The sequence below is a fragment of the Cucumis sativus genome, chromosome 4 (assembly GCF_000004075.3).
Source record: "Cucumis sativus cultivar 9930 chromosome 4, Cucumber_9930_V3, whole genome shotgun sequence".
Taxonomy (NCBI): domain Eukaryota; kingdom Viridiplantae; phylum Streptophyta; class Magnoliopsida; order Cucurbitales; family Cucurbitaceae; genus Cucumis; species Cucumis sativus.
In genome coordinates this window covers 15,922,724-15,939,087 of record NC_026658.2, presented here as the reverse complement: position 1 = coordinate 15,939,087, position 16,364 = coordinate 15,922,724, and the positions used below count along the sequence as shown (strand labels likewise).

The 16,364-nt window shown below is 32.5% G+C and overlaps 2 protein-coding genes across 8 annotated transcripts; one reads left to right on the top strand and one right to left on the bottom strand.

The window, feature by feature from the left end:
- The first annotated feature begins 6,998 nt into the window (after positions 1-6,998).
- On the top strand, positions 6,999-14,613 carry LOC105435251 (protein DETOXIFICATION 44, chloroplastic). 7 transcript variants are annotated; one of them, XM_031884912.1, is made up of 15 exons: positions 7,012-7,956; positions 8,084-8,208; positions 8,460-8,618; positions 8,717-8,859; positions 9,075-9,210; positions 9,396-9,492; positions 9,616-9,716; positions 10,230-10,393; positions 11,032-11,103; positions 11,259-11,375; positions 11,759-11,854; positions 11,962-12,083; positions 12,424-12,697; positions 12,856-13,232; positions 13,574-14,613. In XM_031884912.1, exons 1-13 carry the CDS (start codon positions 7,688-7,690, stop codon positions 12,485-12,487), a joined length of 1,665 nt encoding a protein of 554 aa, XP_031740772.1. In that variant the 5' UTR covers positions 7,012-7,687; the 3' UTR covers positions 12,488-12,697; positions 12,856-13,232; positions 13,574-14,613. The 7 variants fall into 7 exon arrangements, with proteins under 7 accessions (XP_031740776.1, XP_031740777.1, XP_031740775.1 ...); XM_031884915.1 differs by having other exon boundaries at positions 7,000-7,956; positions 11,745-11,854; positions 12,424-13,232; positions 13,574-14,602; XM_031884913.1 differs by having other exon boundaries at positions 7,005-7,956; positions 11,955-12,083; positions 12,424-13,232; positions 13,574-14,599.
- LOC116403565 (dehydration-responsive element-binding protein 2A-like) lies at positions 12,828-14,335 on the bottom strand. Its single transcript, XM_031884918.1, has 2 exons — positions 14,193-14,335; positions 12,828-14,073 (listed from the first exon to the last, which is right to left on the bottom strand). The coding sequence occupies exons 1-2, from the start codon at positions 14,213-14,215 to the stop codon at positions 12,978-12,980; spliced, it is 1,119 nt and encodes a 372-aa protein (XP_031740778.1). The 5' UTR covers positions 14,216-14,335; the 3' UTR covers positions 12,828-12,977.
- Positions 14,614-16,364: the final 1,751 nt, after the last annotated feature.

Genomic DNA, 16,364 nt, shown 5'->3' with positions numbered 1-16,364 from the left:
TAGAAACCTTTATTAGTTCTATAGCAAGAATAGCAACCACAAACTTCCAGTGAAAAACATAAACAATTGTAGAGATAAGTTGACATAATCTCGGATGAATATTGAAATAAAGGGTGATATTTGATTTGTTAAAACTTTGATTACATTTGTTTGTTTAGGTTGAAACGTTGAAAATGAAATACTTTTCCTATTATTATTACTTGCTAACAGTGTGCAGTTCCAGTAAAGACTATTATTTTTTTAGTTGAACAGGATATGAAGAGTTTTCCATGTTTCAATGCTTTATCATGTGGATCTCAGATCATTGCTTTTTTAGAGAGAAAATATAAAAAGAAAAACGAAGAAATATCACGAAATCTAAGGGTTTCACCTCATGAATAAGAAAGAGAGGAGGAAAGAATACAAACGCTCCATATAAAAATACAGCCACGACAGAAAACCAAAAAAACCGTGGTTTATATAAATTTAAAAAGAAAAACGTAAATATGGATTAATTAAATGTGTACATATAGAGAAAGAGAGAATTTAATAGGATGTGTGATTAACAAAAATTTGATAGAAGTAAAAAAAAAAGGGGGGTGGGACCCATGGAGTTGGCAGAAGGTAATTAAGCAAATAATGGGGGGAGGTTGTGAGAGTGGGGTCCATAAGACAGAGTGGCAGTAGCTAGCTGCACCATAGTCGTACCCGCGCATAATCATTTCCCAGAATTAACACCCCCAGGCCCAGGCCCATTACTCATATACCGACAAACCCCCCCCCCCTTCTGGGGCCCCACTCCCATAAAAATCAATGGTCATGATTATACTCATACGCTTAACGTGATACGTACAAAAACCACCAGATCCTGATCCCCCCTCCTTTCCTCTAAATTGTTTGACCATTAAAAAAAAACAAAACAAAACAAAACGAAAAAAGAAAAGTCAAGTCCACCCGGTTTGTCCGGTTCGATTTGGATGGAAATAAACCCTTTTTTGGATAATGCAGACCGGGTGCCCTTTTTATGGGAATTTCATATTTTTGTCTAAAATTCAAAATACATTTTCTTTTTGTTTTTATTTAAAAAATAAAATAAAATAAAAGAAAAAGGATATTGGATCGGGTACGGTTAATTCCAGGAGTACCTGTCCTGAGGTGGACCCTAATTCTGACATTGTCATCAATCCTACCCCACGGATTCTTTTTTCCCTTTCCTTTTTAATAAATATTTCTATACTGTTAGCTTAATCTTTTCTTCAAATATGATTTTCCTTTTACATGTAACTATATTAATAATCACTTTTTTTTTGGATTCACCTTCATAGTTTTGACCTAATAATTTCAACCACTAAATATTTAGTACCAAATATTAGTTATCTTATTACAATTTTGTTCTTCCCTATTTTCGTTCATATCAGCCATGTGCTGTAAATCCATATATATATAATTTTCCTATGTTAATTTAAAGATTACTAAATCTTTTCCTATTTTCTTATGCCATTTTTTTTATAAATACAAATTATCCTACAAAAATTCATAACTCTTTCAACATTAACCTCATTAACGTGAATAAAATATAAACAATAAAATTTCAACTATTAAAAAAGTAAATGGTTTTTTTTTATGCTTTGGTTACTTTTTCAAAAATATCTATGGATGTTGACGTTTTTCTGATATTTTCATAAACATTTTTTTTTTTATAATTGAGATATCGGTACTATTTTGTTGACATTAATATTTTTAAAACTTAGTTTTAATCCGTTTAACTAGATTTGTGCAAGTAAAATAATAGTAATAATAGTAAAATCATAAAATGATCACTTTTGCAACATGTCAAATGAAATTAAAAAAAAACGTAAGATGGGCATAATTTAGTGATAATTGACATGGTCTTCTTTCTTGTGATTGAAAGTTTAAAATTTCTTATTCAAATATTTGTTTTATTTTAAGAAGTGAAAGAAAAAAGTTAATCTAAGTGTATCTCAATAAATTAAACAATGTATTGTCAAGTTAGAAAATTGACTCCGCTATTTGATAGGAAAAGACAAAAGTGTCAAATGAGGGAGAGAAAAAAAAGGATTGTTTTTAGTTGATATATTGGAAAATCAACTCAATAAGCATAAGTCTATGAATTATCATCTAAAAGATTTATAAAATCTTATTGCATGAAAGAAGAACCTTACTATTGTAGGCTTTTAACTTAGTTATGGCAATTGGTTACTCTCATAGTTTCTTAGAAAACTTTAGTGAAAAGTGTGGATGTTGACTGACGTAATACTATATATTTAAAATTGGACACATTGTTTAAGAAAAATACAATTTAAATATAAAAATAACTAAATTAGATTCATTTATTCGTCTTTTTTTTTTTTTTTTTTACTTATTTTACTTGAAAGTGGTATTAGTCAATAATTTTTATAAATTATAACCGAAGAAATAAATATCTTTAACCACTAATTTCTTTAAAAAAATCTCAAAAAAAGAAAAAAGAAAAACCTTTGAAAATTATTATAGTGGATATCTTTCTAAACGGCCTAAAATAATTAGGCGGAATCCATAAAGCTTATTTTAATGTTAGAATATCAATATGGATATAGATTTGAATCTGATGTAAGAAAGTGTATTGTTGTTAGAGTGAATAGGAAATGATGTTTTCCTCAGTCTTTAGAAACTCTATCTGTAATTGTAAATAATATAATAAAAGAAGAAGAAGAAGAAAAAAGAAAAAGAGAGATCATTTAAAGAAATATTGAATGGTGAGAGAAGGCGACGTTTCAAAAATTATTCTTGAGAAATTCTGAAGAGTGAATGGAATGAGCAGAGGAAATGAGGAATGCGCGTCCCAACCAGCCGTGCATGTACCTCATTCCTCTTTTCTACCATTTTTAATTTCATAATCAAAAGACAATTGTACCCCTTGGGTTGCTCACATATTACCAACTGAGGGGTATTTTGGGAAACATGGGAAGGCGGGCCTTCGATCCTTCCTCCACGGCGAAGACCACTTTGATACTCGGGAAGACGAAAATGAAAGTCAGGAACTTTTGCAATTTCCAACGCCACCCCTCCGATTTCAGTGTAACCCCTTCCTCCCTTTTTTTTCCATCATAATCTTCCCAACTTACATCCATATTTACTCCTTTTTAATTCTTTCTATTTCTTACCTTATATTATTTTTTATATATCCCAATTTCGTTATTTACTTTTAAATTACTCTACTTTTTCAAAACTAATAATATTATATTGTCCCTTCAACCCATTCATTTATTATACCACATCTTCTTTACAACAATCCAGGGTTAGTAAATTAGAGAAGGGAAAGTCAGGACAATTATATTTTTATTTAAATTAATCAATTATATTGTATAATATTATTATTTTTAACCTTTCATTCAACTTTTAACTAAATACACTCATCCACCAATATCTATAAATATTTTCAAATCTTATTTTATTTGTTGTTGCTTTTAACATCTTTAATACGTGCATTTTTTGAAACACCCAAATTTTAAAAATAAAACAAGTCAAAATAAAATGAATTTTTATCTTGTTATCTTTTAAGTCCTACAAGTCTAACAATATGAATAAGTTGGGAGTTTTGTGATATTTGGTCACATTTGTAATTGCGTTTGATATTAAAATATAAGGAAAATGCAAAAGTGAAGAAAATATTCTTTATTTATATATCTATATATGTCGAAAAAATAAATGAATAAAAGAAAAAGGAGAAATAGAAATACAATGGCACGTTGAGGCTATAAATACGATGCCAATTAGCTACGTTCTTCCCCACACATAGCATTTACTCTTGTTTGGTGGCCTTTCTTCCTACTACACCTTCAATTCTCTCTATTTATCAAAACAAAATAAAAACCAACCCCAAATCCTCTATTTCTTCAACTCAAAGCACGGAAGAGTCCGTTAAGCTCAGGAGGGATAGCGCCGTCATCGTTTCGATTCACCTCCCTCGACATCATCATCTTATTATTTCTCGGCGCTATCCATCCTGAGTTTCCCGGCTTCTTCTTGCTCTCATTTTTCAGTCGTTACTGGCCATGGAGTTGAAGAATGTATGCATTTCCATAGATATAACGTCTGCAGGATTTGATATTTGCTCTCTCATATCATTACTTCTATCAATATTCCATTTTTTTTAGAGCTTTTTGTGATTTTTTTTTTTTTTAATTCTTTCGTTCATTTTTTCGCAGCTCTCTGACTCTTTTAATTTGTGTTATTTGTGAAGGTAAGGTTTTTCCATCTTTCCTAACTTGCTTGGTTTTTGTTATGGGATATCGCATAAAGCATTGGATTGAAATTTCTATCTATTCTTTTTTAGTTTAATAAGGGTGGAGGATTCGAAAGAATAGATGATAAATTATAATCTTGAGGCTTTTATGTGTTTCAAATGTGTATAGTCTACTTTTAAGTGTATGCTTTTATTTTCATTATTTCTATAAAATTTTTGTTGTTAAATTTGTGTTAGTAACCTATCAACTTAAACTTTTGAACAGTTGAGTGTGACATATTATAATATTTTGTGTTGAAAACTCCATTTTACATTTTGGATGACATGAACTTCAGCTTGATGTTGAGTTGGGTTTTTGTTTTTTGTTTTTTATTTTTTAAATTATTGTTTCTGGCACATAAGGTTGGAGATTTGAATTGATAATATAATAATTTATCCATACAATAATCTTTTCTTTTTTTTTTTTATAGATAATTTCTTAAATAAGTTAACGATAATGGTTTGGAAACACCACTATATACTTTTTCTGGGGTGAAGATAGCAAACTATGGTATATTAAAGTACTTTTGTAGGGCAAATAGAAGTAGAGAGTACTCTTGACTATATTTATGTAACTTTTTTCCCTTTCTTATTTTATGGTTGTGAATATGTAGACATTGCCATTTTCCTACACTTTTTTTATGGGCAGTTGATTTTTATATCAAAATTGAACTAGCAGGGTAAAGATCACATGAGAGAGTAGAAATGCAACTTATGAAATCATTGGGATGATAAATTTCATATTCCACTTTTTTGTTAAAGAACATGCAACTCCATCTTCATATTGTTGTTAAAAGTGCCCTTTGTTGTTTTATTACAAAATAAAGTCTCAATAACTTTTTTTCTTGCCATATCTTAGCAAATTGACAATTTGTTTCTTTACATTGATGTACCTGGTTTATTATTTATGAAGACAAAATAGCTCTGATACAAATGGTAGTTTTTCAAATTGAGTATAGGTAAGTTGAGAAGAAACACCAATTATCATATCAAACATATTGATGTTTAATCACTAATCATATTATATTTGTTGAACTAAAAAAGTAAAAGTATGTCATTGTAAATTGAATTATGTGTTGTGTTGTCAACTATTAGAGCTTTGTTACTTATCTTTTTTGGTTAAGAATATTTGTCTCATAATCAATTGATTTCTTCTAACCTTGTAAGTTCAAGCTTTTAATATATATATGATAGCTTACGAGTTGGATTTTTGTGCTAGACAAATCCTTGCATCCTAAATTTGAGCAATTAAAGAATAATATTATTCATCAAACAAAACTGTTTGTTGAATTTTACACAATGATTCGACCGACAATTTTTAGTCTTTGTTTTTTCATTTTCCAATTGTAATAGAAAGGAAAAATAATATATTATAGTCAGCTAAAATCTTACCAATAGCAATCACTTTAGACTCTGTTATTTGCTGGAATTGTTTATATTTTTAATGTTATACCGTAGGATATTGACAAACGTCATGATAGTATTTTGTCGATTTAAGTATAGTTAAATGATCAAGAAGAGACACATAAATTACCACATTAAAGATTGATTCTGTAATGGTATAAGTACTTATATCCTATTTTTGTTGAATTAAAAAAAAAAAAAAAGGTAAAAAGTACAGATTGAGTTTTGTTATTTAGTTATACTTCTTGATCCATTTCAATGCTAAATAAATTAAAATGACAATTAACTTCTTTATCAACCATTACAATGATTTATTGGCCTACTAGGTTAGTCCAAATTTATCTAATAGAATGTCATGCATGTTACTATATTGTTGACAATGTTTATACTGAATAGCATTCATATATGGGGCTTTTCCTATCATCTTAAACTTAAGTATGTAACATAGATATCTCTCACGAGTTGGTTTTTCATGCACCTAAGATCTTCATATTTTAAATTTAGATACATCTATCATAAGCAATATTAAGTAAAAAATATTTTAATTATATCTCGTCAAATTGTTTAATCATAACTTGTTATGTAGTAATTTTTTAAAAAAAGTTTTTTATTTTCTTTTAACATGAATAGTAAAAAGAAATGTACAAGAATGTATGCTACCTAGGATGCACCCAGATAATATCCATGTTTAATACATCATTTTTTAGTATTATATTTTATCAAATAAATTTATAAAATATCTCTTTTAATTTATGAAATACTGATAATGTTATTTTGGAATGTGTGTATATAATTATATAATGTCAATGTTTATATTGTAGTAGCTCAAGTTGACTAATATAATAATACATAATTTATTTGTAAGGATTATTATTATAGTGTAAGTAATATTGTTTAAGGCCTAATATTTGAAGAGTTGTTTGGTGTGATCGTATCTATCAAATTTAATACAAAAATATATCTTTTGTGCCCATGAAAAACCTTAATTTTCGGTAAATTCATGACTTAAAATTTTTTTTTTGGTATAATTTCATGGGGCTTGAGTTTTATTAATATATATGTTCTAATTTGCATTATACAGGAGAAATTGAATGATAATAAAATTAAACCTTCTGACTTACATAGTTGTTAAAATTTAGGCAACAAACTTTAAGAAAATTAAAGTTTAAACCATCAATTTTAAAGAGTAACATTAGATAATAATATTAAATTTCTTTCTTTCGATTAGCTTAAGTTTTTGTATGAATTGACAATATAACACGACATTAGTATAGTGTACAAGTGGTCTGAAAGATGATATTGATGTATGGTGTATAAGTTTGAGAGTTTAAATTTGTCATTTTTATATAATTTGAAATTCTCATTTCTATAATTATACTGTAAATTGAAGATGTAATTGCAATTACTGCACTCTACTTCATAAATATTTTTCATGTTACAACATGCTTTAAATTCATGAACTTATGAGACAAATCAATATTCTGTACTTTTAAAAATATTTCATCATTTGTCTTGAAGCCCAACCACGCTCATTTCCACTTCTTTATGCTACCACTTCAACATAAAATTAATGTCAATGTTTATACGTTATTTTCTTTTTATATACTTATAAGCATCTGCTTATCTAACTAATATAAGAGTTTGATTGTATTAACAACACACCACAACATACACGTACAATAAAACCCTAACTTTGTTCTATCATATCTAACTTTGTTTTATCATATAAGATAGTATTAAAGGAGGAATGAATTATTTGAAGCGGGAAGGTTGGGGTGGTCGGTTAAGGTGGGCTCCGTTTAACAAAAATGAGGGAACTTGGGCGAGATTTCATATGTGCTCCACAAAATAGGCCAACAATGTGAGAATCCCGTTATTTTAGTCAAAAAAGACCCACCAAGATATTTCTATGGCGAGCTGCAATTCTGTCCATCGAAAGCTCGTCCTTACAAATTGCCACTAGTATTTATGGTTTCATCTTCCCCCCCTTTCCACTGTTCCATTTCTCAGTGACCGGAGATGGCCACCGGTCTCTCCGTCTATGCTCCATCCTTCAATACCCACACTAATTTATCATTCAAGTGCCAAATGCTGCGTAGAAACGCCAACTCTGGACTCCGGCTTCCTTATTTTCCAAAACCTTCTTTCCACAGGAATCTTACTACTTCTTCCCTCAAGAGTCCGCTGGAAGAATCGAAGTCTACACCCTCATCCGATCAGGTCCCTCCAAACAGACCCGACAACAATTCGTCCAAGTCCTTCCTCTCTGCGTCTGTAAATCGATTTAGGTAAGTTTTGATCACTGATGGATAGAGCACCAGGCCGAATTGGTTGAAGTTTGAATATAGCAACCGTCTTTATTAGTTGATATCTTCAATTCTAGAATCTGATTTTTTTTAAAAAAAAATTTCCTAGAGATGCTGCTTTTAAGTTTGATGAACTTGCGCTGGACATATTGGCGATTGCATTGCCTGCTGCACTGGCTTTGGCTGCTGATCCAATTGCATCGCTGATTGACACAGCTTTTGTTGGTCATATAGGTATAATTTTGCTTCATGTTTTAAGTTACGGTAATCTTTCTCTGAATTGTGCAAAAGAAACCATTGCTCGTATTAGTTAATCATCTTGATTCTGGAGTACTGAATTGGAGGTTAAAGTTCGTAGTTGAACTTTAGACGAGTGTGGACTGTGATGACAGGAAGAATTTGAAATTAATTTTAGAAGTTACGTTTATCTTATTGGAGGTCATATTGATGACTGCAGCAGCATGCCATATACATTCTCTTTGTAGGATCTACTGAATTGGCGGCGATTGGGGTATCAGCTTCAGTATTCAATTTGGTGTCGAAGTTATTCAATGTTCCTTTACTCAATATCACTACTTCATTTGTTGCTGAAGAGCAGGCATTGATTAATGCCGATGAGAAAAATATTGTTCAAACAGATATTGGTAACTACACTTTTGGATTCAGTGAATTTTTTTAAAAAAAACTCCACATTGTCTTCTATGAGATCATCGATTTTTTTTTTTTTTTTTTTACCATATAGATGCCATTGAAGAGACACGAGAAAAGAAGCTTCTTTCCTCTGTATCCACTTCTTTAGCACTTGCTACTGGTCTTGGAATTGCTGAAGCTGTTATGCTGTCTCTTGGTTCAGGGACTCTAATGGATATCATGGGTATACCTGTTGTATGTCAACCTTAACCAATTCATTTTATAATATTTTGGCTTCTTATCCTCCTTATATTTCATTCGTGTCTTGAAATATCTTTCTTTTTATGTCTTCTGCATGAAATTTAGTTTCACATATACTCTCTCTATGACCACACATATTGATTGATTGTTTGATTATAGTTTTACATGCCATCTTTCACTATGACCACAAATATATAACATATTTGTAGGATTCATCAATGCGTGCACCTGCGGAGCAATTTTTGTCTCTGAGAGCATTTGGTGCTCCACCTATTGTAATTGCACTTGCTGCACAGGGCACTTTTCGTGGATTTAAGGATACAAAAACACCATTATATGCTACTGGTAAATTTCTTGGAACATGAGTGCCGCCACTTCTGCTAAATGTTTCTGCTTATTATTGTTATTTCTTCTCATTCTTTTGTGATTGTGTGAATGGGGCACCGTTCTTGATTTTCTTCTGATGTTAATATGAAAATTGTTCAAATTTATTAATACCTTTTTAATTAATATTGATTTTTTTGTGTCAGCTGCTGGTAATTTACTCAATGCAGTACTGGATCCATTGTTGATATTCTTTTGTGGTTTTGGCATTGGAGGTGCTGCAATTGCTACTGTGATATCTGAGTACGTCAACAATGTGGTAAACTTATTTATTTAGCTTAAGCGCTTTGAGATGAGTTCCTAAGTCAATATTAGGAAAATGATGTTCTTGTTCTTTCCTGATGATTTGATGCCCTCTGTTATCAGGTATCTGATTGCTTTTGTTCTTCTGTGGAGATTAAACGGAGAAATATCTTTTACTCTTTCAAGCATTGATGGGGGTAGAATTGCGCGCTATCTCCAATCTGGTAATTTCCTTTTACCTACATGTAATCTTTTTTAGCCATTCTCTGTTTCCTAGATGTTCTGCTCATATCAATATTGCTGGAAATGAACTGGCTTAACTATTGTACCCACGGTTTGTTTAATGGATCAGCCACGTCTTTGCTATATGGACCATTGATCCTTTGTCAGTATACCAAAAACAGATATGGGCATTTTTTTTTATTGTATTAACATTCTGTAGGAGAACATATTTTCTATAGATTGTGACTTCGCTATTTATTTGGACGGAAGATAGAAGGAAAAGAATCTTATCACAGGAAGTCAGTTGCCATCCACCAATTACTTGTTCATCGTGCCTCTTTCCTTACTTGTTCCCAAATGAGTTCGAGGGAATGTGTAATTTCGTAATTCTTTCGTTTTTAAAGATTGAGATCCAAATGGTTCACGTCTCCGAAATTCTTCAGTGTTGTTTTTTCTTTATAAATGTTTGTTACTTAAAATTTCCCATTTATTTCTAATTCTGCCTTTTGTCTCAGGTGGTCTCTTGATGGCCCGGACATTGGCTGTCCTTGTAACCCTGACTCTAGCCACATCCATGGCGGCTAGAGAGGGTCCTGTACCCATGGCCGGTTATCAAATTTGTGTACAAATATGGATGGCTATATCTTTGCTTACTGATGCTTTAGCGTTGGCTGGTCAGGTACAGAGATTTCCTCATAAATTAACTTATATTCATTATTCAGCGAAGCCTTTAACTCTTTTTTTGGTTTTGTTGCTATTTATACTAAGCGTTCAGTTACGTCAAGGTTTGCCTCACTGATCACAAAACAAACCCGTGATAGTTTCTTGGTTTTGAATTCTGCCAATGGTCTCTATGTGTTCGTGTTAGAATTATTTAAGAGCAAGATAAGTAATTTGTAATAATTAGCATTTTTGAAGTATCAGCGTTCAAGCTTATCGTAGGATCACCGATTGATCTGCGAAGACGAATAATATTTGATGCTGTGAAACTTCGAAGTTATTTAAGTAATGTAGATAAATGGTCACCCGGATGATTTATTTTTGTCTTGGGTGGTGAAGATTTTGTTGTCATTTGCCCTTGGTGGTGAAATGGGCGTTAGAAGCAGAATATTTGTTGTTGAATGGTACTTGTATACATTCCTAAGAAAAAAAGAACATTTTATGTCTATTAATTCCATGTAAAATTTTGTTTGCTGTTGTACTATTTTCTTAACTGGGTACACTGCTAAATTTCATCTTCATGTTACAGAGAGTTGAAAGAATATTTGTTGTTTTACTGGTCCTGGTGAGTATATATATCATGTTCTTGTTTTGCAGGCCTTATTGGCAGGCAGCTTCACCTTACAAGACTATGAACATTCGCGTCAAGTGATTTATAGAACTTTGCAGGTCAGTAATGATTCCAACGTCATCATACCATCTCTTAGCTTTTTTTTTTCTTTTTTTTGGTCAAAAGATCTTTTGTTACCTCGGTCTCAACTCTCATGTATTGTTTCTGATGAAAAAAGCAACCACAACTGAATCCGGATACCTCTTTGTTACAGATTGGTTTGATCTCAGGAATTTCTTTGGCGATTATCTTATTCCTGGGATTTGGCGCATTTTCTGGTTTATTCAGTGCCGATGCAGAAGTCCTAGAAACTGCACGATCTGGGTTGTTGGTAAGAATATGTTATTTGGATAATTTACTTTTGGCTTTGTACCTTTCTGGTGACTGCTTAACAGTAGATGGATTATCTGTGCATGACTTTTAAATTTCTTATATTTTGGATCAAATTTCTTCATGTAACATATTTGTTCGGGCTACCTAGAATCCCTCTGATTCCCTGCATGAGAATTCATTTTTTATGCAATATGTACTTGTTTGGTACGTGGACGATGCCCTATTGCTGAAGAGTTGGAGCAAATTTGGTATCCATCCTGAATTTTGGGGGAATGAATTTTGCTAGTTGCTTTCCTAAGGAGATCTATTTATGTCCCCTGCATGACAGACAAGGTTATTTTGATCGTTAGACCTAATATAATCCTAGTCATATTTTTGTAGTTTGTTGCTGGATCGCAACCAGTAAATGCACTGGCCTTCGTTGTAGATGGGCTCTACTATGGAGTTTCGGACTTCGGATATGCAGCATACTCCATGGTATATTCCCATATTCATCTTGCAATGAATAATTTGAGCTTCCTTTTTCTTTCTTTTTTGGTTCGTTTTTAAAAGATATATTATTAATTTGGATCGGAAGAGAGCAGGTGCTTGTTGGATTGGTTTCTTCTATTTACCTGCTCGTGGTCACTCCCACATTCGGTCTCCCTGGGGTTTGGAGTGGATTGTTTCTGTTCATGATGTTGCGTTTAGTAGCTGGAGTCTGGAGGTATCATCTGATTTTGTTAAAATTTTTCGTCATTAAACATTTGCTAATCGGATGTGTTGCTTGTTGAGATATTAGTGAGAACACACTTGATATAGAAAACGTCACTTTCATTCCAATAGCCAACTGAATTAGGCATCACCTAATTAGTAGGCCTACCTAACTAGTAACATTCAATATCTCCAGGCAATAATTCATCATTAAGCCGAGTTCATTTCATACCCATTGCCACAATAATCCACATATTCATCAAGAAAATTTCCTTGGTTTCGGTAGTACTGAACATTTGAAATTCCCTAGTGGTTAACTTCTTTCCTATATGTCTCTATTTCATTGATCCCAGATTAGGCACGAAGAGTGGGCCATGGGAGTTGGTTTTCAATGAGGTCGACGGAAAAAGTGACTGACTAAAAGGCTTCTTGAACTTCGTAAAGCTCATCACTTAAAGGGGTTGAATACCACGAGGATTTGGATATGTTCCCTAGCTTTTTGAAAGCTCCACCAACTCTGACTCTTTACTGATATGACAGCTTTTAATCTGTTAACCAGAGCTCCCCTCATCAATGCAACAGTTCCCGATCATGTCAGACAGTTCGCCGCAATATCCACCGAATGAGGTTTTCTTCTTAGTCTCAATCATTAAAATTAACATGGAGAGGGTAATTGTTTTATTATTCGTTAATTATGTACTTGAAGGAACGAATTCAAAGTTGTAAATGTAATCAAGAAACAAATGAACATTGATACTTCATTCTAATATCTCATGTTATTGAAGGTGCACAAAAGAACAGGGGTCTACAAAAAGGAGAAGAAAATGAAACTAGTATGTACGCTCAAAAGAGAATATAATTGTAACCAAAAAAAAAAAAAAAACTACCCTGCCTAAACTTTCAATCTTCATCCATGGAAGCATAAATCAAGCCACTTTCGTTCCTCCTCCAACCCAAAATCATAATCAGGTCTCAAAAACTCAAAGTTGTTGCAATCATCAACTCTCTGGTCACCAACTCCCATGTGTTTTTGCCGATCCAGCAACAAACCCAGATCACGGTTGAAGGCCATACAGTCTCCGTAGCTCTCAATCTCCATTGGCTTTGCTTCCATCACCGTCGCAGACCCGAGATCGCCGATCTCCCACCCGGCTGGAATCCAGTAAGTTCTTGCATATGGATCACTCTGAAGCTTCTGTAGCACATACTGATTGCATCCATTCAAGTCATTGCAGCCCTTTGTATTCATAGTTTCAAATTTAAAACAAAGCTCAGAAGGGCTATTCTGATCATGGCTTCTTAGAACATCAGCTAATCCTTCCTTCATATTTCCTTCTGATCTGTTCCCAATGTTAGAATCATAAAATGAATTGGGTTTAATATCTGTATAATTGACTCTACTTCTTTCTGTTTCTTCCACTTTCACCTTCAGTTCCTCCATTGATTCATACTCACAATTCTCTTGCTTTTCCATTGAATAACAGTCCTTCATTTTCTCTGCAGGTACTCCATTAAAGAACGAAGAAGAAGAGGAGGAAGAAGCAACAGGAGATATCGTATCAGAATGCTCTGACGTTAATGGTTTCATAAGAGGAGAAGAAGAATCAGGAAAATTAAGACGAGCGAACGGGCCATACATGGCTTTGGCAGCTTCATCATAAGCATGAGCTGCCTGGTGAGCAGTGGAGAAAGTGCCAAGCCATAAACGAGTGCCTTTCTTCTTCAAACGGGTATTATTATTACTTGCAATTGGCTCTCTAATTTCAGCTACCCATTTTCCCCATGTCCTCTGTCTAACACCTCTAAAATTGCAATCTGAATTCTGAGGTCCTCCTTTCCCTCTCATGCAACCTTTCTTGGAGCCCTTAGCTGGAACTTTACGAGTTTCCTCTACTCCTCCATCTTTAGCCAAATCCTCCAATTGATTATTCAACTTCTTCCACTTGTTTAGAGTGTCCACTACTGAAACATACCCATTTCGCCTCTTTCTTGATGTTTTTCCTCTAAAATCAAACAACATAAGAGAACTTATAAGAACAAATCATTGAAAAAAAACCAGATGGAGAAAATCAGAAATAGAAAATCAAAAGTTTGGACGGAGAAGAAAGGAAAAAAAACTAACCCACTAGAATTCTCAGACGTCATGCGCTTTCTTCAAACTCCTCTCACTGATTGAAACGAAGAAAAACAATGGTTTTGCCTTTGGTTTGGGAGTTTTGTTTTTTGGGTAAATAAGAGTTTTAGAAGAGAAGATAAGCAAAAGGGGAATGGAGATTAAAGAGAAGGGGTTTTATAGGCATCTATATCTATGATGAAGAAGGAAGCGAAAAAGGCAATATGAAGGTTTGGGAAAATATCCAAAAGATTGATGACGTGAAGAGTGTTGAGGGAGTGGTGGGGAATTCAGGCCATCTTGAGAGTCACATCCAAGGAGATCGTACGTGGTGTTTTGTGTTTCTTTCGTTTTCTTTCTTAGCCACGAAGTTTCTTTTGTTTTTTTTTCTTTTTTACCTTAAATTACATATTTGGTCATTGCTTTCTAATCTTTATTTTTATTCAGTCCCTAAAATATAAAAAGTTCCTAACATATTAAAATAAACTGTTCTATTCATTATAAATTTTAAAAGACTTTTGATTTTTGTGTCTGGTAGATCTACGAGTTTAAAATGTCTAAGTTTGAAGATTAAGGTTGGATTTTGTAAACATTTGTTTCTTTGTTTGTTATTTTATTTATTTTTTTAAAAAAAAGTTTTTTTGCTTTTGTTTCTTAAGATTAGGTCTACAATTACCACTTCTATCTCTAGTTTTTTTGCTTTATTATCTACATCTTAACAATGTTTTGTCTCTTTTGTTTTTTGTTTTTTTTTTTAAGTAAAGAGTCCAATTCTTAACTAAATTTCCAATAAAATTTTATTTTTTATTTAAAATTTGATTAGGAATTTCTAAAGTAAAAAGAAAAAAAGAAAAAAGAAAACCAGGTATTGTGAAGGATTGAGAGAAGTTAAATGCTTAATTTTGAAAGGTCAAAAACAAAAGATTAATTGCTAAGATATTTGATGAGTATTTGACTTTTGGTTTTTAGTTGTTGAGAATGATGCTTGTTTTACAATGATTCTAAATTTGTATTGTTTTGCTATATATTGAATTCCAATGTCTTAAAAATTTAGCACGAAAAAAGAGTTATAATTTTTAAAAATTGACTCAAGAATATTTATAAATGAAAAGAAATTAAACATAATTTCTAAAAAGAGAGAACAGTTACCTTAAATTTATGTCCGTAAAATTATAATGGAGTATAAAATATGATATTGTGATTTTGGAAGTAAAAGAGAAAAAGGGAAAAAGGGAAAAAGGGGGAGTGAGGATAATGATGAAGATGGGAAATGGAAATGGAATTTGGGCGATGCTTTCCAGATGATGAAGGTAACCTACTTGTTCCCCAAGCTATTATCTCCGTGTGTATTTTTGTATGACAAATAATAATTAAAACCAAAAAAAAGTTAGTAATGTATCGGATGGGTCTTACGCGTGGGGCCCATCCGCACGTATGGTGTGTTGGTCAATTTACTTAAATGCCCCCCCCCTTCACCCAGTCTTTGTCAACCACAGCACCCAAAGTGTTTGTTTTTTTCTTCTTTTCTTTCTCTTTTTCCTCCCTTCACGCTTTCACTTCTAATACAACTTTTTACACACACACACACACATATAAAACAAAAATACGCGTTTTCAGATTATTATACTCACTGGATTATAATTAATTGTTGGTTATTATATTCTGTCTTTGAATGCAAACTATATTACCATCTAGTTTATAACATAGGTTGATGTTTGGGAAAATGTTGATAAAAATATAGAATGATGTATCCCTGTCTAGAGATATTTTTGGATAGTTGTTTCCTGGCCGTAGGTCTCATGTTCCAAGGACTATCTTATTCCACTTATATGAGTTGTTTTTCCTTTTTCTCTCTTCTTAGTGCTCATATTCAGTCGCAAAGCATTGTGCCGTAGAAGGATATTTTCTTTGTCTATTATATACACTCGCAAAGCTTCCTTACAGAGGACTCCTATGTCTATTTGTGCTCCGTTCGGAGGAGTTTGATTCCGTGTGCCTACGATCTTTTAATAGTCTTAAGGATTATGGATAAAAAAACAAGTCCTTCCGTTTAAGACGCCTCAATAATAGTCCTCTACTGGAATAACACTCTTTCGAAGATTTTAATAAATTCCAAAACTAATTTTTTTTTATTGTATCCCTTATTTCATATTTAAAATGCACAATTGTATTAAATAGAGA

Excerpts from the sequence above, each read along its gene's own strand:
- LOC116403565 (XM_031884918.1), bottom strand. The coding sequence starts at position 14,215 with ATGACGTCTGAGAATTCTAGTGG. Across the intron at positions 14,074-14,192 it reads ACGTCTGAGAATTCTAGTGG|AGGAAAAACATCAAGAAAGA; the intron begins GTTAGTTTTTTT and ends GTTTGATTTTAG.
- LOC105435251 (XM_031884912.1), top strand. The coding sequence starts at position 7,688 with ATGGCCACCGGTCTCTCCGTCTATGCTCCATCCTTCAATACCCACACT. Across the intron at positions 11,855-11,961 it reads GATATGCAGCATACTCCATG|GTGCTTGTTGGATTGGTTTC; the intron begins GTATATTCCCAT and ends GGAAGAGAGCAG. Across the intron at positions 12,084-12,423 it reads TTAGTAGCTGGAGTCTGGAG|ATTAGGCACGAAGAGTGGGC; the intron begins GTATCATCTGAT and ends CATTGATCCCAG.